This window comes from Amblyraja radiata, chromosome 1, assembly GCF_010909765.2.
Source record: "Amblyraja radiata isolate CabotCenter1 chromosome 1, sAmbRad1.1.pri, whole genome shotgun sequence".
Taxonomy (NCBI): domain Eukaryota; kingdom Metazoa; phylum Chordata; class Chondrichthyes; order Rajiformes; family Rajidae; genus Amblyraja; species Amblyraja radiata.
The window spans coordinates 31836005-31860965 of record NC_045956.1 but is presented as its reverse complement, the minus strand read 5'-3'; the positions used below and the strand labels follow the sequence as shown (position 1 = coordinate 31860965).

At 46.4% G+C, this 24961-nt stretch overlaps 1 protein-coding gene across 8 annotated transcripts in view; it reads left to right on the top strand.

Annotated features, from left to right (window-relative positions):
* Positions 1–24961, top strand: part of trim2 (tripartite motif containing 2) — a 131113-nt gene that overhangs the window by 48995 nt on the left and 57157 nt on the right. For all 8 annotated transcript variants that reach the window (XM_033019898.1, XM_033019831.1, XM_033019848.1 and 5 more), the window contains 2 exons: positions 18690–18927; positions 22309–22460. In XM_033019898.1, coding sequence (XP_032875789.1) covers positions 18690–18927; positions 22309–22460 — 390 coding nt within the window. The remainder of the gene's footprint in view (positions 1–18689; positions 18928–22308; positions 22461–24961) is intronic.

Genomic DNA, 24961 nt, shown 5'->3' with positions numbered 1-24961 from the left:
CAAACTTGTAAGAAACTTGCCATGATCACAGTGAATGGCGTTGCTGGCTCGAAGGGCCGAATGACATCTATTGTCTATTGAACTTACAAGGGCAGTAAGGTGGCGCACTGTGAGAGTCGCTGCCTTCCAGCGCTTGCAGTGCCAGAGACCTGGGTCCGACTACGGGTGCTGTCTGTATGGAGTTTGTACGTTCTCCCCCTGACCGCGTGGGTTTTCTCCGAGATCTTCGGTTTCTTCCCACATTCCAAAGACGCACAGGTTTGTAGGTTAATTGGCTTGGTGTAAAGGTAAATTGTCCCTAATGTGTGTAGCATAGTGTTAATATGTGGGGGTCGCTGGTCAGCGTGGACTTGGTGGGCCGAAGGACCTGCTTCCATGCTTTATCTCTAAACTAAACTAAATGTAGAAATCTTGATGAGCTTGCTTTGTGATTACATTGATGTGTTGGGCATAGGACACATCCGAGTTGTACATGCCCAGGAGCCTGAAGCTGTTCTCTCTCAGCATCATAGTCATGTTACCAAAGGCAAGTTTGTGAATCCTCTGCATTTCCCTCCTGGAATCAACATTGGAAATCAGTTCCTCAAGGCTTCAAGATCAGTTTATTGTCACGTGTACCAATTAAGGTACAGTGAAATTCGAATTACCATACAGCCAGGCTTTTAAAAAAAGCAACAAGACACACAACTACATAAAAGTTAACATAAACATCCACCACAGTGGATACCCCACATTCCTCACTGTGATGGAAGGCAAAAGCCCAATCTCCTTTGTCTTTTATTCTCCCGGGGTCGGGGCAGTTGAACCATCTGCATCGGGGCGATCGAAGCTCCTATGGCTTGGAGTTCCCGAAGTCGGCCTCTAACCAGAGACCGCAAGCTCCTTGATGTTAAAGATCGCAGGTTCCTGCGTTTGGAGCCCCAAAGTCAATCCCCGACAGGGATCGCCAGCTCCACGATGTTAAGTCCGCAGGCTCGCGCGGTGGTGCTCTCGATGTCGTTCTCCAGCAAAGGCCGCCAACTACTCGATGTTAGGCCGCAGTGCGGACGGAGATTCGATACGGAAAAAAAATCACATCTCCATCGAGGTAAGTAATTAGAAAATGTTTTCCCCAACTCTTTTCTCCCCCCCCCACCCCCCATCCCACACATAAAACATGCCAAAGAACAATAAAAGCATACATTTAACACATACAAACAAACAACAAAGAAGGAATGGACTGACAGACTGTTGACGAGGCAGCCAATGTTGGCGCCACCCGGTGTCAACGTTCAGAGCAAGATTGTTGTTCTGGCATCATTCAATCGGATTCTCAATTTCCATCATTGGTGTCAGTAATACTTTCAAGAGAGAGCTAGATAGGGCTCTTAAAGATAGTGGAGTCAGGGATATGGGGAGAAGACAGGAACAGGGTACTTATTGGGGATGATCAGCCATGATCACATTGAATGGCGGTGCTGGCTCGAAGGGCCAAATGGCCTACTCCTGCACCTATTGTCTATTGTCTACTAATGGTGGTATCATCAGCGAATTTGAAGATGTGTCTGGGCACCCACTCATGGACATCGGGAGTAGAGCAAGGATATTTCTGGGAATGGACAGCTTGGGGTATAAGGAGAGACTGGATAGTTGGGGCATTTTTCTCTGGAGCATGGGCCGGCTGCGGGTTGACGTTATAGATCTTTATAAAATCATGGCTGGTGAATGGCCGGTCTGTTTCCGAGGATAGGAGAATCTAAAGGACTCGGGTTTTAAGTCAGAAGGGAAAGATCTAAGGGGGATGTTTGGAGCAACATTTGCACACGGTGGAGGATATATGAGATAAATTGCCAGAGGAAGTGAAAAGGTGGGTGCAATTGGGGCCGCACAGAAGTAGAGCTGTTGGCTCACAGTGCCGAGGTCCTGGGTTCCATTCTGACTATGGGTGCTGTCTATATGGAGTGTGTATCGTGGCAAATGATACTTAAGAATAGAATGTCTTTTATTGTCATTCAAACGGCTTGGTTTGAACGAAATTGCATTTTCTACAGTCTTATATTACAAAAAACCCAAGACCCACACTTAACACAGTTTACATAAACATCCATCACAGTGAATCTCCAACACCTCCTCACTGTGATGGTAGGCTCCAGCTGTCCAACTGCAATGTCGAGGCGAACTGGGGCTCCCGATGTTAAAGCCCCCTGGCGGGCGATGGTAAGTCCCGCGGCCGTTAAGCAGCGCGGGGCGATGTTAGGCCCCGCTCCAAGTCATTTCACCCCGCGATTCCAACGGGAGAAGTTGCCGTTGCGGGAGCTCCGAAAAGCGGTCTCCAACCAGGGGCGTGCGAGCTCCCGATGTTACCGTCCACAGGGCCTGCGGTCGGAGCCTCCGAAGCTCCGAAGTCGGGTCACAGCCGCGCGCCACCACAGCTCCTCCCACTCTGAAGTCGGCCAGCTCTGTGATGGCAGGTCCGCAGGCTCCGCGATGTTAGGCCCAATGACATCGGAGACCCGACAGGGAAAAAGTCGGGTCCCCGAACAGGGAAGAGATTAAACGGTTTCCCCCACCCCCCCACATATACACAGCTAAAAAATAATAAAACCAGAATCAAAACATACATTTAACGAGACAAAAGACAGATGGACTGCAGTCGAGCTGCTGCCGTTAGGTGCCGCCACACTACACCATATGATGAAAGAATGGATCGACTGGGCTTATATTCCCTGGAATTTAGAATGAGAGGAGATCTTATGGAAACATATAAAATTCTTAAGGGATTGGACAGGCTAGACGCAGGAAAAAAATTCCCGATGTTGAGGGTTGTCCAGAACCAGGGGTCACAGTGTAAGAATAGGGGGTAGGCCATTTAGGACTGAGATGAGGAAAAACTTTGTCACCCAGAGAGTTGTGAATCTGTGGAATTCCCTACCACAGAAGGCAGTGGAGGCCAATTCACTGAATGCTTTCAAGAGAGAGTTAGATATAGCTTTTGGGGTTAACGGAATCAAGAGATATGGGGAGAAAGCAGGAACGGGGTACTGATTTTGGATGATCAGCCATCATCATATTGAATGGCGATGCTGGCTCGAAGTCCCGAATGGCCTACTCCTGCACCTATTTTCTGTGCGTCTTTGTGTGGGTTTTCACCGGGTGCTCTGGTTTCCTCGCACATTCCAAAGACGTGCCAGTTTGTAGGTTAATTGGTTTCTGTAAAATACCCCTAGTGTGTGGGATATAGAACTAGTGTACGGGTGATCAAGAGTCTGAATGGATTCGGTGGGCTGAAGGTCCCGTTTCCACGCTGCATCGCTGAACTCTCTTATCTCTAACTGCAAAATCTAAAAGATATTTGACTAGTGCATGGATAGGAACGGTTGAGTGCAATACGGGCCAAATGCAGGCAAATGAGCCGAACTCAGGAGCACACCTTGGCCAGCATGGACGAGTTGAGCTGAAGGGCCTGTTTCTCTGCTGTATGACTCTTTCTATTACAATACAATAATACAATACAATACAATCATACTTTATTAGCCAAGTATGTTTTGCAACATACGAAGAATTTAATTTGCCATACAGTCATACAAACAAAAAGCAACGGAACACACAAATTACATTTTAACATAAACATCCACCACAGTGACTCCTCCACATTCCTCATTGTGATGGAAGGCGAAAAAAAGTTCAATTTCTTCCCTTTGTTCTCCCGCAGTCGGGGGGCCGCTAACGGGACGATCTGACCCCCTAGCCGGCGGTGGGTCTCCGCGTAGGGGGCAGCAAGCTCCTGCGTCGGGGCGATCAGCTCCTGCTTTGGGGGGATGTTAGCTCCCCGCCGGGCGATCTGACCCCCGGGTCAAGCCTTCTGCGTCGTTGGAGCTCCCGACATCTACGGCCTCTCCTGAGACTGCGAGCCCTTGACGGTAAAGTCCGCAGGCTGCGGTTGGAGAGATTCAAGGCAAGGGATCAGCTCCGATGGTAAGTCCACGTCCCGCGGTGGGGCTCGAAGTCGGTCCCGAGGGGGCCTCCAGCTCCACGATGTTAGGCCGCAGAGCGACCGGAGATACGACCCTGAAAACGATCGCATCTCTGACACCCTCCCCTTCCCGCACTTAAAACAAACAAGAGAACATTAACACATACTTTTATTATACATTCAAAGCCACAACAGATAGACTTTTGGTCTATTGAGGAGTGGAGAGTTATGCAGAATATATATATGAGAGTGATGCCATTTGCAAGATTGGATCAGCCATGATATTGAATGGCAGGGGAGGTTCATCTGCAGGACCATCTGGCTAACTTTGCTCTTTTTTATTTTTTGTGCTCTGTTTGTGGCAGCAGAAGGCTCGGTAATTTGATGACAATCAGTTAAAGGCCAGCTGTCCAATCTGAGAGTTTGGCGGCTGCTGCTGCTGCTACAAAAGGGATGTTGTTTTTAGTAGGGTTTGTGATGTTTGTCTGCTTTGATCCTTGCTACACGTAATGCTATAGCGATGTCCTCATTAAGATGCATGATCGGCTGTAAATGGGGAGTTGTCAGTGCTTGGTATTCTGTGCGAGTTCCATTGTTCTGGCCATCTTTTCTTTTGCAATCAGTTGCCTGAAAAATAGGATGTCCTTTATCAAGCTCATATGAGGTGGCATATTTCTCTGTTTAAAAATACCGTTGGCATGTCTTATTGCAGGACAAAAATCATGCTAGATTCAACTGATAAAATGTATTTCCAGGGCGATCACGGTGGCGCAGCGATAGAGTTGCTGCCTTACAGCGAATGCAGCGCCGGAGACCCGGGTTCGATCTCGATTACAGGTGCTGCCTGTATGGAGTTTGTATGCTCTCCCTGTGACCTGCGTGGGTTTTCTCCGAGATCTTCGGTTTCCTCCCACATTCCAAAGGTGTACGGGTTTGTAGGCTAATTGGATTGGTAAATGTAAAAATTGTCCCTAGTGGGTGTAGGATAGTGTTAATATGCGGGGATCGCTGGTCGGCTCGGAACCGGTGGGCTGAAGGGCCTGTTTCCGCGCAGTATCTCTAACCTAAACTAAACAGATACAGATTATGTATCCATATCCTAAAATAATCTCTATTTCTGGAAGTCCGGAGGGTGGCTAATATTGTAGCTTTAGTTGAGAATGGCTGTAAGCACAAACCAGGGAACTACAGTTTGATGTGCCAAACATCAATGGTGGCTACGTTACTGGAGGGGACTCCGAGGGACAAGATCTACTGGCATTTCGATAGACAAGGATAGGGAGCGTCTGAAAGAGCTGCTGCCTCACAGTGCCACAGTCCTGGGTTCGATCCTGATCTCGGGTGCTGTCTGTTTGAAGGTTGCATGTTCTCCCTATGAGTGGGTTTCCTCCGGATACTCCAGTTTCCTCCCACATCCCAAAGACATGCAGATTTGTTGGTTAATGGACTCTATAGATTGCAGCCTAGTGTGCAGGGAGTGGATGCAAATGGGGAAAAGCACAGACCATGTATGAAAGGGGGTAGATAAAAATGCTGGAGAAACTCAGCGGGAGAGGCAGCATCTATGGTGTGAAGGAAAATGTGACATTTTGGGTCGAGACCCTTCGTCTCGACCCGAAACGTCACCTTTTCCTTCGTGAATCAGTGTGGACGCGGTGGGTCGATGAGCCTGTTTCTGGCCTGTACCTTTCCATAAATTATCTTTACCATGGGAAATAATGTCTTAAATTTGACCAGGGCTTTTTGTAGAGAACACCAAGAGGATTTGATGAGGACAGGATGGTGAACTTTGTAGATATGGACATCAGCAAGATTCAAAATTATCCTGCCAGAAGGAGTCTGAGAGTGGCAATGGAGGATAGTTTTACTGATTGGTGGCCTGTGATGGGTTGTGTGCCATAGGGGTCTGTGCTGTGTCCACTGTGGTTTTCTATATTCACGATTTGGGGATGACAATGTCATTAACACTGTTAACTAATTTGCCGATAGTGCTAAAACTGCTGTTGATAGTAAGTAAAAGTATCTAAGTTTACAGAAAGATTTAAATCAGGGAGAGGTTGAGTAGGCTGGGACTCTGTGCATTCCTTGAAGCGCAGGTGGATGAAGGGTGATCTTATAGAAAATAGGTGCAGGAGGAGGCCATTCGGCCCTTCGAGCCAGCACCGCCATTCATTGTGATCATGGCTGATCGTCCCCAATCAATAACCCGAGCCTGCCTTCTCCCCATATCCCTTGATTCCACTAGCTCCTAGAGCTCTATATAACTCTCTGTTCAATCCATTCAGTGACTTGGCCTCCACTGCCCTCTGTGGTAAGGAATTCCACAAATTCGCAACTCTCGGGGTGAAAATTTTTTTTCTCACCTCAATCTTAAATGGCTTCCCCTTTATTCTAAGACTGTGGCCCCTGGTTCTGCACTCGCCCAACATTGGGAACATTTTTCCTGCATCTAGCTTGTCCAGTCCTTTTATAATTTTATATGTTTCTATAAGATGCCCCCTCATCCTTCTAAACTCCAGTGAATACAACCCTAGTCTTTTCAATCTTTCCACATATGACAGTCCCGCCATCCCAGGGATCAATCTCGTGAACCTACGCTGCACTGCCTCAATCACAAGGATGTCCTTCCTCAAATTAGGAGACCAAAACTGTACACAGTACTCCAGATGTGGTCTCACCAGAGGAAGAAGAAGTTTACAGAAAGATTTAAATCAAAGAGGGAGAGGTTGTAGGTGCGCAGGAGGATGAAGTGTGATCTTGTAGAGGTGTATAAAATCATGAGAGACATATATTGGGTAAATGCACAGAGTCTTTTGCCCAGAGTAGGTGAATCGAGGACCAGAGGACATAGGGTCAAGGTGAAGGGGGAAATAATTTATAGGAATCTGTGGGGTGACCTTTTCCCACAAGGGGTGGTGGGTGTATGGAACAAGCTGCCAAATGAGGTAGTTGTGGGAAGGACTATTGCAACATTTAGTCATGTACATGGATAGGACACATTTAGAGGGATGTGGACCAAATGCATCTAGTTGAGACTAGTGTAGATGGGACTTGTTGGTCGGTGTGGACAAGTTGGGCCAAAGGGCCTGTTTCCACGCTGTTTCACTCAATGACTCTGTAAACTAGAAAAGTGAATCAATGAATGGCAGTTGTAATTTAACCCTGACAAGTGTGAGAGAGTGCATTTTTGGTGCGTCAAACTTGGTATGGTAACTTTCTCTTCCCCAACAGTGACTGCGAATTCCTTGGTGCAAAAGACTTAGATACAACTGAATTTCTTAGGTGTGTTGAACTAGGTTTCTTGAAATGGCATGTAGATGGTCCAACTCTGAGGACCTTACTAGTCCTTGTATTGGGAAATGACCCTGGTCAATTGGTGTCTTTGAGAATCTCTGGAATTCATTGCCACAGAGACTGGAGGCCAAGTCAATGGATATTTTTAAGGCAGAGATAGATAGATTCTTGATTAGTATGGGTGTCGGGGGTTATGGGGAGAAGGCAGGAGAATGTGGTTAGGAGGGAGAGATAGATCAGCCATGATTGAATGGCGGAGTGGACGATGGGCCGAATGGCCTAATTCTGCTCCTATTACTTATGACCTTACGACACTAATCATGTAACCAATAAGCAAGTTCTTGGATATACGTTATCAGGCCGCTAAGATTTATCTACCTTCCTACATTTTAAGATGTCCAGCAACACCTCTATTTTAAAGTGGGGATGAGACCCGGGACGCCATTGCCAGGCCCGGACCATCGAAACTGCCACTGCTGACTTGCACCGGCTCCCTGGGGCCACCGAAACTTCTGCCGACACCGACTCTCACCGTCTAGGGGCCACTGACACTTTGTCCGCTGACCCGTTCCGTTACCATAGCACCCTTGCCGGCCCCCACCAGCGACTCCGCCGACCCTCGCCTCTCCACCGCCCAACAGCGGGCCAGAGCCGTTGCCTCACCTGAGTTCCAGGCTCAGCACCAGGCCCACAGGCCTCCACGATGCAGACTGACAGCACGTGGTCTGACTCTGCTGGGTCTTAATGCTTCCCCCCCCCCTCTTACAGGGAACCTCACCAATGATTCCACTAGGTCTTCCCCTCCCCCTCTTTTAACCCAACACCCCTCACGTATAAAAAAATCCTCACGTGCCCCCCCCTCCCACTCTGAAGCCCCACCAGCCCCCCCACGAGACCTCGCCTCAACCTACGTCCCTCTGACCCCAACCCGTGTTTTCATGGTCTTCCCCCCGACATCCCCCTTTCGGAGGCCGCAACTTTGTTCCCCTCCACCCCCACCTCAACAAGTTCCGGGTCCACCACGATGTCAAGCTTTTCTTCCATCGCCTCAGCCTCTGTGCCTGTTTCTATGGGAAGGATTCCTCACCACCCAGTGATGACCCCTTCTACTGTCTCCACCAGTCCCCCTCCTCTTGGACTCCCCACAACGGCCTTCTACCCTCTCTACACCTCTTCATTTCTTACTGCCGGCGTGACATCGACCGCCTCAATTTTTCCACTCCCCCTACCTACTCTAAGCTCACCCCCTCTGAACGTACAGCCCTCCGCTCACTCTGAAGCAATTCTGACCTTATAATCAAACCCGCCGATAAGGGAGGTGCCGTGGTAGTCTGGCGCGCTGACCTCTACCAGGCTGAGGCCAGGCGACAACTCTCAGACACCTCCTCCTACTTATCAGGGCTCGAAATTAACGGTTGCCCGGGTGCCCATGCCATTTTGCCCGGCTTGGCAAGCACCCGGGACACCTATTGTTTAATTCTTAGCGGCCCCCACTCTATCTCTCTCTCTCTCTCTCTCTCTCTCTCTCTCTGTCATTCTCTATCTCCGCCCGCCATTCATGTTCCGCTCTCTGCTCTACGCTCTCCGCTCTCGGAATCTCCTCCCCTGCACATTCAAACAACCACGGCCAGCACATCATCAGCCGCCCTGCACATGCGCACTGCCACGGCAACTGGTCGGCGTCGGCCACTTTCTCCCTCCCTTTGCATTGTGGGAGATCTGGCAGCCATTGCTGTCTGGTCGCCGCCTCACCGCGACCGCTGAAAACCAACGCAGAATTACTCCCTGGAGCTGGAGTAACTCGCTGGAGTAACTCTTGCTTCTTGGTTTCATGGCCCTCCAAAAATATTCCAAATAGAATTTAAACTAGAGTGGACCCACCACAACCAAACTCCAATCTCTGAAAGATAACAGCCTATTGCATTTTATCTGTTTATTTATTGTGTATATATATGGTCTATAGTATATAGACACACTGAACTTTTATCTCCTGTTCTGTATTATGTTTACATATTCTGTTGTGCTGCAGCAAGCAAGAATGTCATTGCCCTATCTGGGACACATGACAATAAAACTCTCTTGACTTGACTTAAGCAAAAAAGGGTTCTTGGGGATAAAAGAGGTACCTTAAATTTAGTTGCGTCTGGTTGGTACCTATGGTAGGGTGAAGACTATTCCATGCTTTAATTGTGCGGGGGAACTCCACGGAGCAGACAGCATCTCTGAATAGATGAAATTGGGTGACGTTTCGGGTAGAGACCCTTCTTTAGATTTCCTCTGGTTTTAGTGTTTTTAGTTTAATTTAAAGGTACAGCGTGGAAACAGGCCCTTCATCCCACCGAGTCCACGCCGACCACCGATCACCCGTACACTAGTTCTATCCCACACATTAGCGACGTGAGTCAAGAGTGTTTTATTCTCTCACGTCCCAGTTAGAACAATGAAATCCTTACTTGCAGCAGCACAACAGAATATGTAAACTTAATACACTGTAAACAATGTTATAAACGAGAAAACAGAACTCCATACAGACAGCATCCACATTCAGGATCAATTCCGGGTCTCTGGCAATTTTAGGCAGCAACTTTATGGCCAATGTACTGCCCCATAGTCTTGAACTGAATTAAAACATACAGTAGCTGTAAAGGGGGACATAGCGTCACTTAGAGATTTAAGACTGAAAATGGATAGTTTATTTTTTTTAGTAAACAAAGTTATCAACGTATAATTTTTTGTGTGTTGGAAATAAAATATAATGGCACAGCTGGTGGACTTGCTCCCTCACACGGCAGAGATCTGTGTTCGATCCTGTTCTCGGGCATTGTCTGTGTTGAATTTGCACATTGTCCCTGCAAGCGTGTGGGTTTCCTCACACATCCCAAAGACGCATTGGCTTTGTAGCTTAACTTGTCTCTGTAAATTTCCCCTAATGTGTAGGGAGTGGGTGAGGAAAGTGGGATAACAGAGCTGGTGTGAATGGGTAGATAAAAATGCTGGAAAAACTCAGCAGGTGAGGCAGCATCTATGGAGTGAAGGAAACGGGCAACGTTTCGGGTCGAGACCCTTCTTCAGACTGCTGTGAAGGTGCAGGGGGGAAGGGAAGAAAAAAGGAAGATGCGGAGACGGTGGGCTGAGAGAGACCTGGGAAGCGGAGGAGAAAGCAGGGACTATCTGAAATTGGAGGTCAATGTTCATACCGCTGATGTCTAAACTGGCCAAGCGAAATACGAGGTACTGCTCCTCCAACTTGCGGTGGTCTCACTCTGGCCATGGAGGAGGCCCAGGACAGAAAGGTCGGATTCGGAATGGGAGGGGGAGTTGAAGTGCTGAGCCACCGGGAAATCAGGTTGGTTATTGCGTACCGAGAGGAGGTGTTGGGCGAAGCGATCGGCAAGCCTACACTTGGTCTCACCGATGTAGGGCAGCTAATACCTCGAGCAGCGGATGCAATAGATGAGTTTGGAGGAGGTGCAGGTGAACCTCTGCCGCACCTGGAAAGACTGCTTGGGTCCTTGAATGGAGTTAAGGGGGGAGGTAAAGCGACAAGTGTAGCATTGGTTTGAAGAAGGGTTTCATCAGTCTGAAGAAGGGTTTCGGCCCGAAACGTTACCTATTTCCTTCGCTCCATAGATGCTGCTGCACCCGCTGAGTTTCTCCAGCATTTTTGTGTACCTTGCCCTGGCAGACCCATTGTTTCTGCCTGCTCCTGTCCCACGGAAATGATATCCACGTACCTCGACTCCATTCTATCTCCCACAAACCCCCCCTCCCCCCCCCCCCCCCCCCCCCCCCCCCCCCCATCCAATCCCTCTCTTCCTGGGTCCAAGATACCTCCAATGTTTCAGCGAGATCAAACGTAGACTGGGCTGATCTCCTGGTCTCCTGGTTGCCAAAAACCTTTAACTTTCCTTCCCATTCTCATGTAGACCTTTAGGTCCTGGGCCTCCTCCATTGTCAGAGTGAGGACAAGGGCAAATAGAAGGGACAGCACCTCATATTTTGTTTGGGCAGCTTACACCCCAGCGGCATCAATATTGATTGAAGTAACCCTTGCTTTTCCTCTCTCTTCGTCTCTCACTCACCTTAGTTCTCCGACTAGTTTCAGTTGTCCTGTTGAGTTCCACTGTCTGTATAACGGGTTTTCACCCAGCCCATAGTCAACAATGGAACATGGTGGGGTCCACCTTTTCTTGATCATTGTGGCTTTTTGCATATCTTTCATTCAAATTGTAATAGAGTCATAGTCATAGAGTGATACAGTGTGCAAACAGGCCATTCAGCCCAACGTGCCCACACCGGCCAACATGTCCCAGCTACACTAGTCCCACCTGCCTGCATTTGGTCCATATCCCTCCAAACCTGTCCTATCCATGTACCTGTCTAACTGTTTCTTAAACATTGAAATAGTTCCTGCCTCAACTACATCCTCTGGCAGTTTGTTCCATTCACTCACCACCCTATGTGTGAAAATGTTACCCCTCATATTCCTATTACATGTTTTCTCCTTCACCTTAAACTTATGTCCTCTGGTACTCAATTCACCTACTCTTGAAAAGAGACTCTGTGCATCTACCCAATTTATTTCCCTCATAATTTTATATACCTCTAGAATATCACCCCTCATCCTCCAAGGAATAGAGTCCCAGCCTACTCAACCTCTCCCTATAGCTCAGACCTAGTCCCAGCAACATCCGCGTACATCTTCTCTGTACCCTTTCCAGCTTGACAACACCTTTCTGATAACATGATGCCCAGAACTGAACACAATATTCTAAATACAGCCTCACCAACGTCTTATACAACTGCAACATGACCTTCCAACTTCTATACTCAATAGTCTGACTGATGAGGGCCAATGTGCCAAAATAATTTTTGACCAGCCTATCTATCTGCGACTCCACCTTCAATGAACCATGCACCTGATTTCCTAGATCCCTCTGCTCTACAACACTCCCCAGAGCCCTACCATTCACTGTGTAGGTCCTGCCCATGTTAGACTTCCCAAAATGCAAGTTGAAGGTGGTTGCTGGAGTTTGCAGGTCTTCTGCAACCTCCGGCAACCACCTTCAACTAGCATCGCAACCGGCTTCGACTAACAAATTACCGATTTTTAAAACGGCAACCTATTTTTAGTCGCGGCCGGTTTTGAATTTTTTGAAATAATCGCCGGAACATAGAAGAAGCGGAAACCACTTTCGACCATTATGGAGACTGACAAAAACCTCCGGGAACCACATGGAAACCTTGGGTGGGGCGCTAGGTCTCCAGAGGTTTTCATTCAGGTTTCCTAAGTGGGACAGGGGCATTAAGGAATCGCTGAACGGAAGGGAATCCTCAACCTCGGGGAGGCGCGCAGTTACAGTAAGAACCTTACCTGTAAATACCGGGTAGACTGTCATGGAGTCCGGAGTCGAGGCCGTCGGGCAGGATCTCCCAGCAGCAACATTGCTGGAAGTGCTGACTGTAAGGAAATTCCAGATCTCAGGGGATTCCCCGAGCTCGCAGAGACCCGTAAGTACTGTACCTGTAAACAGCGAGGAGGGCTCCATGGAGTACGGAAAAGTGACTTATGGTCAACTCTGCGTGGTGCTCAGACGTGGCAGTGCTGTCCAACACCTGCTCTCCACACCTGGAACATCTGGCGGTGAAGTGCCGTCCCTTCTATCTCCCAAGGGAATTCACCTCCATCATCCTGACCGCGGTCTACACCCAACCCCAGGCAGACGTCCGGCACTGGAGGAGCTGCACGCCGTGGACAATAAACACCAGACGTCTTACCCCGAGGCATTTACCACCATAGCTGGGGACTTCAATAAAGTAAACCTAAAGAAATCACTCCCTAACTTCCACCAACATGTCTCCTGCTGCACCAGAGGACCTAACACCCTCGACCACTGCTACACCACCATCAAGAATGCCCATTGCTCTATCCCTCGCCCTCACTTTGGTAAATCCGACCACACCGTGGTGCTGCTTCTTCCTGCCTACAGACAACAATTGAAGAGCGCACCCCCAGAGATGAGGACAGTACAGAGCTGGTTGGGGGGTGAATTTTTCAACGGACCTGAACGAATATGCCACATTCTTTACAGAGAAATGTGTGGAGGACTGGATCCCCACCAAAACCTTCCGAGTGTTTCCCAATCAGAAGCCTTGGATGAACTTTGGGATCCGCTCTCTCCTGAATACCAGACGCTGGGCATTCATGTCTGATGATACAGTGGTCTACAAAAGTCCAGATACGACCTTGGTAAGGCCATCAAAAAGGCCAAAAGGGACCTGCTCCAAACTGGAGGATGAGACAGATGTTCGGCAGCTGTGATGGGGCCTGAATGCAATCACCTCCTACAAGGCGAAATCAGGAGGCAGCTCGAATGTTGGCGAAACATCACTCCCTGACGAGCTCAATGCGTTTTATGCACGCTTTGATAGGGAGAATACTGATGTGCCTTCTCGAGCCCCCATTCGCTGTGATGGTATTTCAGTCTCAGTCACAGAGGCCGGTGTCAGAAAATCCTTCAGAGGGGTGAACCCTCGAAAAGCACCTGGACCTGATGGTATACCCGGTCGTGTTCTAAAAACCTGTGTGGACCAACTGGCTGGAGTTTTTACAGACATTTTCAACCTCTCACTTCTGAGGTCTGAGGTTCCCACCTGCTTTAAAAGAGCATCAATAATACCAGTGCCCAAGAAGAGTAAGGTGACGTGCCTCAATGACTATCGACCAGTGGCACTAACGCCGGTGGTGATGAAGTGCTTTGAGAGGTTGATCATGGCGAAAATCAACTCATACCTCGACAAAAACCTGGACCCACTGCAGTTCGCTTACCGCCACAACAGATCAACCATGGATGTGATCTCGCTGGCTCTCCACTCTGCTCTGGACCACTTGGACAACAAAAACTCATACGTCAGGCTGTTATTCATTGACTACAGCTCGGCATTTAATACAATCATCCCATCCAAGCTGGTGACCAAACTCGCAGAACTGGGACTCTGCGCATCCCTCTGCAATTGGATCTTCGACTTCCTCATTCACAGACCACAGTCTATCCGTATTGGTGGAAATGTGTCAGCCTCGATAACAATCAGCACGGGAGCACCTCAAGGCTGCGTGCTCAACCCCCTGCTGTACTCACTCTATACTAATGACTGCGTAGCCGGTCATAGTGCGAACTCCATCATCAAGTTCGCTGACGACACCATTGTTGTGGGACGTATCACTGATGGAGATGAGTCAGAGTACAGAAGTGAGATCGACTGACTGACCAAATGGTGCCAGCACAATAACCTGGTTCTCAACACCAGCAAAACCAAGGAACTGATTGTGGATTTTCAAAGGGGTAGGATTGGGACCCTTTTATATCAACGGATCGATGATGGAGAAGGTCAAGAGCTTCAAATTCCTGGGCGTGCATATCTCTGAAGATCTCTCCTGGTCCAATGCAATTATAAAGAAAGCACATCAGCGCCTCTACTTCCTGAGAAGATTACGGAGAGTCAGTATGTTGAGTAGTCTCTCTAACTTCGACAGGTGCACAGTAGAGAGCATGCTGACCGGTTGCATCGTGGCTTGGTTCAGCAACTTGAGTGCCCACGAGCGGAAAAGACTGCAAAAAGTTGTAAACATTGCCCAGTCCATCATCGGCTCTGACCTCCCTACCATCGAGGGGATCTATCGCAGTCACTGCCTCAAAAAGGCTGACAGCATCATCAAGGATCCACACCATCCTGGCCACACACTCATCTCCCCGCTGCCTTCAGGTAGAAGGTACAGGAGCCAGAAATCTGCAACATCCAGTTTCAGGAATATCTGCTTCCCGACAGCCATCAGGCTATTAAACTCAACAAAAAAAATTCTGAACATTAATAGCCCATTGCACTTTATCTGCTTATTTAAATGTGTATATATATATATATATATTCAATGGTATATGTTCTGTATTTATTTATGCCTACGATATTCTGTTGTGCTGAAGCAAAGCAAGAATTTCATTATTCCATCTGGGACACATGACAACTCTTGAAGGTACACAAAAAATGCTGGAGAAACTCAGCGGGTGCAGCAGCATCTATGGAGCGAAGGTAATAGGTAACGTTTCGGGCCGAAACCCTTCAGTCTGAAGAAGGGTTTCGGCCCAAAACGTTACCTATTTCCTTCGCTCCATAGATGCTGCTGCACCCGCTGAGTTTCTCCAGCATTTTTGTGTACCTTCGATTTTCCAGCATCTGCAGTTCCTTCTTGACAACTCTTGAATCTTGTTTGTGGTCCCAAAATGATCCCCATCAAGATGTCTCAATGGATGATTCCTCAATAACTTCATTTCTGGCTGCTGCCCTGGAGTTCTCCTTAATCAAAAATGCAACTCACCTTCATGTCTTCCACCTTTTATTCCATAGTAGTACCTGTACACTGAGACACTAAACTCCCTTCCCATGCCCTGAGTCCATCCACCTTAGTACCCCACACTGAGGGCCAAATACCTTGTGTTACCTCGGCAAGGCCGGCAGCATAATTAAAGATGAGTCTCACCCTGGCCACTCCCTCTTCTCCCCTCTCTCATCAGGCAAAAGGTACAGAAGTGTGATACCCACACCTCCAGATTCAGGGACAGTTTCTTCCCAGCTGTTATCAAGCAACTGAATCATCCTACCATAACCAGAGAGCAGTGCTGAACTACTATCTACTTGATCGGACTTTGTTGGCTTTACCTTGCACTAAACGTTATTCCCTTATGTATCAATACTGTAAATGCATTGATTGTAATCATGTATTGTCTTTCTGCTGACTAGTTAGCACACACCAAAAGCTTTTCACTGTACCTCAGTGCACATGATAAGAAACTTAACTAAACTTTCTATTCCGGCCTCTTGCATTAAAATAAATTCAATGTAATTCAATACTCTTGTCTTGCTCTCTGTCATGTCTCTCTGCCTCTTATCTACTGAACTTACATTGTCCACCATTTAACCCGTGACCTTCTACCACCAATCAAGATCGTATGCTATAAAAAAATATAATTTAGTTTCACAAGTATTTTGTTTAAAACATCAGACTTCATAAATTAAACACAAGGGGAAGTTTTTTTTTTCTGTTGCAGATATTGAGACAATCCAATGCCATCTCTATGGATCATTTGCAGTCTTTAATAAAATTCTACTTTAGTGTAATCTTAAGCTTTGGTGATATTAGACTACATTTGTAAATTATACAGTCTGTGGAACCCCCTCGAAAGGGGCAGATTTCTCTCTCAATTCAGTAAACCCTACCTTGGCCCATAAAGATAAGCAACTAAGGGGCGGCCCCGTGGCCTAATGGTAGAGTTGCTGCCTTGCAGCTCCAGTGACCTGAGTTCAATCCTGATTATGGGAGCTGTGTGAAATGAGCTTGCATGTTCTCCCTGTGACTGTGTGGATTTTCTCCGGGTGCTTCCGTTTCCTTCCACACTCCAAAGATGTACAGATTTGTTGAATAATTTGCTTCGGTAAGTTATAAAAATTGTCCCTAGTGTGTATTGGTCAATGTACAGGGAGATTGCTGGTCAACACGTAGTCGGTGGGCCAAAGTGCCTGTTTCCGAGCTGTCTATCTAAAGTCTAAAGTTGTGTATCAATATGTGAAATCCCCGGACTATAGGTTCCGAGAGTCGATCTGCCATTTTGCGAAGAAGTTCTCCTCCTCTCTCCGACGAGAGTTTAGCAACATCCTCTCACTGCTCCCGCTCTGTGATTCCTCCTTCTCTCCAACTCTACGACCATGTCTTAACCCAGACCCATTACCACAGCCACGTTTGTTTTCTGGGGAGTTGCCTGCGCCTCCATCTTTTACCTCGTGGATTCCAGCCTCCCAATTCAGACCCAACCCAGACTGTAGGTTCCCGACAGTCGGTCTGCCGATTTTCAACGTCGCCAATTCCTTCTTTACATAGATGCTGCCTCACCCGATGAGTTACTCCAGCATTTTGTGTCTACCATGTGAAATCTTCTCTGGGTCAAATGGACTTTGTTCACGGCTGCTGCTGGCTGAAAGTAAGAAAAAACAGGTTGAAATAGGGGATAAGGTTTTGATAAGTATAAATATCTGAAGAAGGGTGCTGACCCTGGGTTGAGGAATGATTGATGGAATTTAATACAGAGAAAGGCAAAATGTTGCATTTTGGAAAGTCTAACATTGGCAGGACCTACACAGTGAATGGTAGAGCTCTGGGAAGTGTTGTGGGACAGGGATCTAGGAGTGCAGGTACATGGTTCCTTGAAGCTGGTGTCACAGGTAGATAGGGTGGTAGATAAAGCTTTTGGCACATTGGCCTTAATCACTCGGTGTATTGAGTGGAGATGTTGGGAGGCCATGTTACAGTTGTATTACTTGTTGGTGAGGCAATATTTAACGTATTGTGTTCAGTTTTGGGCACAATGTTACAGGAAAGATGTTGTCAAGTTGCATTGGGTGCAGAGCAGATTTACAAGGATGTTCCCTGGATTAGAGGGTCTGAGCTATTGGGAGAGAGTGAGTAGGCTGGGTCTTTATTCCCTGGAGCGCAGGAGGGTGAGGGGAGATTTTACAGGGGGTGCATAAAATCATGAGAGGAATAGATCGGGTAGACGCACAGAGTCTATTGCCCGGTGTGGGGGAATCGACAACCAGGGGACATAGATTTAAGGTGAATTGGGAAAGATTTTATAAAAAATCTGAGGGGTACCATTTTCATGCAAAGGGTGATGGGTGTATGGACGAGGTAGCTGAGGCAGGGACTCTCGCAACATTTATGAAGCAATTAGACAGGTACATAGATAGGACAGGTTTCGAGGGATATGGGCCAAATGCAGACAAGTGGGGCTAGTGTAGATGGGACATGTTGGTTGGTGTGGGCAAGTTGGGCTGAAGGGCATGTTTCCAAGCTGTATGACTCTATGCCTCCATATCGCCTGTCCATGTACTCCCGGGGTGCTGCCTGACACGTTGAGTTACTCCAGTGCTTTGTGCTTTTTTTGTAAACCATAATCTGCAGTTCCTTGTTGCTCTATCAGAAGTGACAAGCTTCCTTAGTTGTTTTCTCATTCTTAAAGTTTTATATTGTGTTTGCCTTTTGTTTTCCAAGTTGTACCTCCTTTCTTCATGTACAGCTTTATATGTTGGATTGTGTTGGATTACTGGGGATTTACAATACACAGAAAACAAAAACAACATTGATGCTACCAATTATTTGGCTGTAAAACGTTTTAACCACACCAGGATAATTGTTACATTTTAGTGCCTAGCTTTATGTTATGTTCTATTACTTGGAGTTCTAATATGGTTGCATTTGTATGCCTAATTCTGTTCTTGACAAATTAATATTCAGTGATTTTTTTTTTTTTGTGTGGATACATTTGGAGATCAAATTTATTTCCAATGTAAATATCAATTTCAAAAGTATATAATGACTCTTGATTTTGCTCTTCAGGTGTCTGCAAAACTACATTCCTGCCTATAGTTTAACACTTTCCTGCCCGGTGTGTCGCCAGACGTCCATTTTGCCTGAAAAGGGAGTTTGTGCACTACAGAATAATTTCTTCATTACAAACCTGATGGATGTTCTTCAGCGGACTCCTGACAACAACTGTGAGGACTCCTCCATTCTGGAGACGGTCACAGCGGGAGCAGCAGGGAAACCCCTATCCTGCCCAAATCATGATGGAAAAGTAAGTTGGGCAGAGTATCTGTAGTAAATGTATCTGTACTCTGAATCAGTTCTGTAAAGGTGATTTAGACAATAGACAATCGGAGCAGAAGTAGGCCATTCTCCCCTCCGGCCCTTCGAACCAGCAACGCCATTCAATGTGATCATGGCTGATCATCCCCAATCAGTACCCCGTTCCTGCCTTATCCCCATACCCCCTGATTCCGCTATCTTTAAGAGCCCTATCTAACTCTCTCTTGATTTGCCATCCTGTGATGACAGTACCATTTTTGGGGTGGTGTTAAAACATTATTATGTTTAGGAGGTATTTAAATACAGATAAATAGGCACGGTACAGAAGGACATGGGAATAGTGTGGATGGGGATACTGTTCAGCATGGATGTGGTTACAGGGCCTGTGTTTGTGTAATATGACTCAAATTCCATGAGTCAAGTCAACTTTATTTGTCACATACACATATAAGATGTGCAGTGAAATGAAAGTGGCAATGCCTGCGGATTGTGCAAAAACTACTGAACAGAATCAGCATTTACATGTTAGAATTTTTTTTTTTAAAAGACATAACACAACAATAAATTAGTACAGTAAATTAGTCGCTGGTGAGATAAGAGTTTACAGTCCTGATGGCCTGTGGGAAGAAACTCCGTCTCATCCTCTCTGTTTTCACAGCATGACAGCGGAGGCGTTTGTCTGACCGTAGCAGCTGGAATAGTCTGTTGCTGGGGTGGTAGGGGTCCCTTACATTAGTGACTGTACATTAGTTGTATTAATTACAATCAACTCGTTTGGTAGGTGTTTTTCATTTCTTTCATGGATATTTTTCTCATGTTGTATTGCAATTTAATTGTCTTGCTGCATTCAAAACCCTTGGTAGAGAATAAGTCTGCTAATCATTCACCTATAAATCATCATAAGGCACGCTGCAATTGTGTAGTGTCTGGATACCTGCATTCATTCCATTCTCGATGCTGAGTGTTTTCTGTGGAATGAAACATCAGTGTTTTCTCTTCTCTGGAAAAAAAAAAAGAAAATAAAACAACAAAAAAAACTACAGGTGCTGAAAATCCTGAAATCAATACATAAAATGCTAGGAAAATTCAGCAGGTTGAGCCGCATCTGCGGAAAGATGAACAGTCAAGGATTAAGTCCTGGGGTGTGAAATGTTAACTATTTCTTTGTCCACAGACTCTCTTTGACCTGCTGAGCTTTTCCATCGGTTTCCACTTTGAATCGGTTCCAAATTGGAGCAAAAGCCGTGTCCCACAATGTTTGGGTTGGGAATTGTAGGGAAGACCTAATCTCCTGGTGAATCAAGTTATTGCTTGTCCTTGCCCACTCCTCCTGCTCCAGTATTCCTGTCTCCTTCCTCCAGAGACTTTGTTCACACAGTGGGATTGTGTGCAGAATCAGGTGCTGTTTTTGCAAACTTATTAATGTGTGGAGTGAGCCGCAGCAGAAATATTTCCCATCCAATTGTCCATCTGCTTAATTAGGATTTCTGAAAGATAATTTAAAGTGTTTTTCTGCTGCACCAAAACTCAATAATAGGGAGGGCAATTGGGTGCCACGATGACGTAGTGGTAGAGCTACTGCCTTAGAGCGCCAGAGACCCAAGTTCGATCCTGACTACGGCCGCTGTCTGTACGGAGTTTGTACATTCTCCCCATGACCTGCGTGGGTTTTCTCCAAGATCTTTGGTTTCCTCCCACACTCCAAAGGCGTACAGGTTTGTAGGTTAATTGGTTTTGTATATAAATGTAAAATTGTCCCTAGTGTGTGTAGGGCAGTGTTAATGTGCGGGGATCGCTGGTCGGTGCGGACACGGTGGGCCGAAGGGCCTGATTCCGTGCCGTATCTCTAAACTAAATTGCAACCCTGCAACTACAGCAACAGTGGGAATGCAATTGGAACTACTTGAGAGGGAGTAATCAATTCCTACATAGATTAATCATTCTCAAATTATTATCGCTCATTATTCAGATTTAAAAAAGATCCAGCTGTTAAATTAGCTTTGCACTTTATTGGATTTGGCTCTTATTTTTTTAAAAGCCCTGACGGAAGTGGGCAGGCAGTACAAGAGAAGGGTCGTGTCGGTTGGAGCAACGTGGCACCATTGTAATTATAAATAATAGATGCCTTGTATTGGTGTTTATCTTGTCTGGCGGATTTTCCTGCAAAGTTGCACAAGGAAATTTTGTATTTTGATTCATCTTTTCAAAATCTTGGTATTCCTGGTGAGGCCTGTAGTTATTGTCCATCATTATTATTTGCCTTTGGACTGAATCTTTGCTGGTCAATTGAGAGTCGTTTATACCTATCACTGCAGTCAGGGCTATTTCTAGCAGCTAATTAAACTGCCATCTGATGTATCTTTGGGAGTTGAGGAGCAATAGAGCAAACCCACAATGTCACAGTGAGAATTAGGAAGGAACTGTGCAATTATGCTCTCTACAGCTTACCCCGTTAGTCCAGTTCAGTAAAACACTGTCAAGCACTGGATGAACTAACTCTTTATTCTCACTCACAAACAAACTTCCTATACGATACCTAACCAACACCGCGGGTCCGATCCTTGTTTCTACTCATCCAAGCCCTTCAACCTCGTGGGAATAGACACCTCCAGACAGTCAACAGAGTCATAAGTGCACTTCCAGAAGATCGACTCCAATCCATGTGGTGTCCTCTCATTTATACTGTATCGGACCCATGGCGCGAAAATACATGGGGGGGGGGGGGGCAGTCACAGCCATCCTGGTTAGTTTGGAACTATTTAGTTTAGTTTAGAGATACAGCGCGGAAACAGGCCATTCGGCCCACTGAGTCCACGCCGACCAGCGGCACATTAACACTATCCTACACACACCAGGGACAATTTTACATTTACACCAAGCCAATTAACATGCAAACCTGAACGTCTTTGGAGTGTGGGAGGAAACTGAAGATCTCGGAGAAAACCCAGGCAGGTCACGGGGAGAACGTACAAACTCCGTACGGACAAGCACCCATACAGACCCATACGGACAAGGATGGAACCTGGGTCTCTGGCGCCGTAAGGCAGTAGGTCTACCGCTACGCCACCGTGCCGCCCACTGTAGTCTGAGATTTTAGCTCGGCTTCTCGGCTGTTCGACTAGTAATTTAGATTTTGCAACACAATCGATGTCTATTCAAAAGCTAACATAACCCCGCAATACTGGAAATGAATTTTAGTTTTTAATTCTGAATAAGAGTTTGAAGAGATTGTAATGATTAAACGTGTTAAATCTTAAATTTGGACTAACTGTGTACATATGTTGCAAATTTGAGATCTTTTAAAGTGTTCAAATAAATGATTTATTTCCCCCTCCAGTCTAATGTAATGAGTGCTGCTGCCTTTCCGTAGGTGATGGAGGTTTATTGCCAATCTTGTGAGACAGCAATGTGTCACGAATGCACGGAAGGGGAGCATGCTGAACACCCGACTGTTCTTCTCAAGGATGTGGTCGAGCAGCACAAAGCTTCCTTGAAGACACAACTAGAGGCTGCCAAACAGAGGTACAGTTTTACTGCATCATGTACTCATGGCTTTATATCTGATTATTATAATATTGAATATGATTTCTTAAATATAACTTAATTGGGGTTAAACTGCAGAGAGAGTGGGAGGTGAAGTTATTTTTAAGGCAGTGATAGATAGGTTCTTGATTAGTACGGGTTTAGGCGTTAAGGGGAGAAGGCACGAGAATGGGGTTAGGAGGAAAAGATAGATCAGCCATGATTGAATGGTGGAGTAGACTTGATGGGCTGAATGGCCTAATTCTGCTCCTATCACTTAGGAACATGAATTTATGAACATATTGTTTCAATTTACAGGAAAAATGTTTTCTTAAATTACAGAGGGAAGGGCTGGATGGAAATCAATTAATGTGGTGGACAAAATTGTCCAGGGATAAGAATAATTTTGGTGCTATCCAAGAGAAGATAATTGTTAATCATTACTGATTTGTCTAGAGGAATGTAAATAAAGAGAAAAGAATGGGGGCAGTGGTAAGAGGAAACAAAAAAAGATTTGACGCTTTGAGATGTTTTGCTTTCCCTTCTATAGAAAATATCCCATTATGCTGAAAAGAGTGCAGAGAAGATTTATAAGGATACTGTCAGGACCTGAGGGCCTCAACATTATGGAGAGGCTGGGCAGACTAGGACTTTATTCTTTGGAGCCCAGGAGGCTGAGGCGTTATCTTAGAGTTGCTAAAAATCATGAAGGGAATAAATAGTGTGAGACTTTTTCCAAGCATAGAGGACTGCAGAACTAAGGTGAGGGGGAAAAGGTCTAGTTCCATGTTATTCCACTATCGCATCCAGTCGCTACATATTCAGGGCAATTTAAGCGCTGGAGACCCGGGTTCGATCGTGACTGTACGGAGTTTGGACGTTCTCCTCATGACCTGCGTGGATTTTCTCTGAGATCTTCGGTCTCCTCCCACATTCCAAAGACGTACATGTTTGTAGGTTAATTGGCTGTGGTATAAATGTAAATTGTCCCTAGTGTGTGTAGGATAGTTTTAGTGTGTGGGGATTGCATGTCAGGCGGACTTGGTGGACCAAAGGACCTGGATCCCTAAACTAAACTAGTGTGAATTAATATATATGTATAAAATGACTTGATGATGATCGTGGAGGCAAAATCTTTATATTAGACCAATAATTTTCTCACGTGCTGGGGAGCTTGGGACAGTTAATAGAAGTGGTCTGAGGACAGTCAGTATTACAGTCAAGGAGGTGCTGAACATCCTAATGGGCCTGTCCCACTTACGCGACTGCCCGCACCCGTCATAGGTCGTCGAAAATTTTCAACATGATGTAAATCCAGTGGCGACCAGAATAAGGTACGACTCTTTGGGCGACTACTCACGACCATACAGGCTTCACCCCGTGACATGTCGCCAGGGTGTCGCCTGTATTGTCTTGAGCAGTCTTCTAGTCACCCAAAGAGTTGTAGCGACTTTCTGGCCGCCTCTGAATTTTCAACATGTTGAAAATTTTCGGCAACCTATGACGGGTGCCGGCAGTCGCCAAGAATGTCGCGTAAGTGGGACAGGCCCTTAAGGCATATGAAGGCAGACAAATCTCCCAGGCCCGGTCAGATATATCCGAGGTCACGGTGGGAAGCTAGAGAAGAAATTGCAGCCACCATGGCTGAGGTATATGAATCAACGTTAGATGCAGGTGAGGTGCCGGAAGACTGGAGGGTGACTAATATTGTGACTCTATTTATGAAGGGCAAGGAAATGTCTGGGAACTCTAGATCAATGAGCCTAACATCTGTGGTAGGAAGTTACTGGAGAGTATTAGAAACATAGAAACATAGAACTTAGGTGCAGGAGTAGGCCATTCGACCCTTCGAGCCTGCACCGCCATTCAATATGATCATGGCTGATCATCCAACTCAGTATCCCGTACCTGCCTTCTCTCCATACCCTCTGATCCCCTTAGCCACAAGGGCCACATCTAACTCCCTCTTAAATATAGCCAATGAACTGGCCTCGACTACCCTCTGTGTCAGAGAGTTCCAGAGATTCACCACTCTCTGTGTGAAAAAAGTTCTTCTCATCTCGGTTTTAAAGGATTTCCCCCTTATCCTTAAGCTGTGACCCCTTGTCCTGGACTTCCCCAACATCGGGAGCAATCTTCCTGCATCTAGCCTGTCCAACCCCTTAAGAATTTTATAAGTTTCTATAAGATCCCCTCTCAATCTCGTAAATTGTAGAGAGTATAAACCAAGTCTATCCAGTCTTTCTTCATAAGACAGTCCTGACATCCCAGGAATCAGTCTGGTGAACCTTCTCTGCACTCCCTCTATGGCAATAATGTCCTTCCTCAGATTTGGAGACCAAAACTGTACGCAATACTCCAGGTGTGGTCTCACCAAGACCCTGTACAACTGCAGTAGAACGTCCCTGCTCCTATACTCAAATCCTTTTGCTATGAAAGCTAACATACCATTCGCTTTCTTATAATAATAATAATACATTTTATTTATGGGCGCCTTTCAA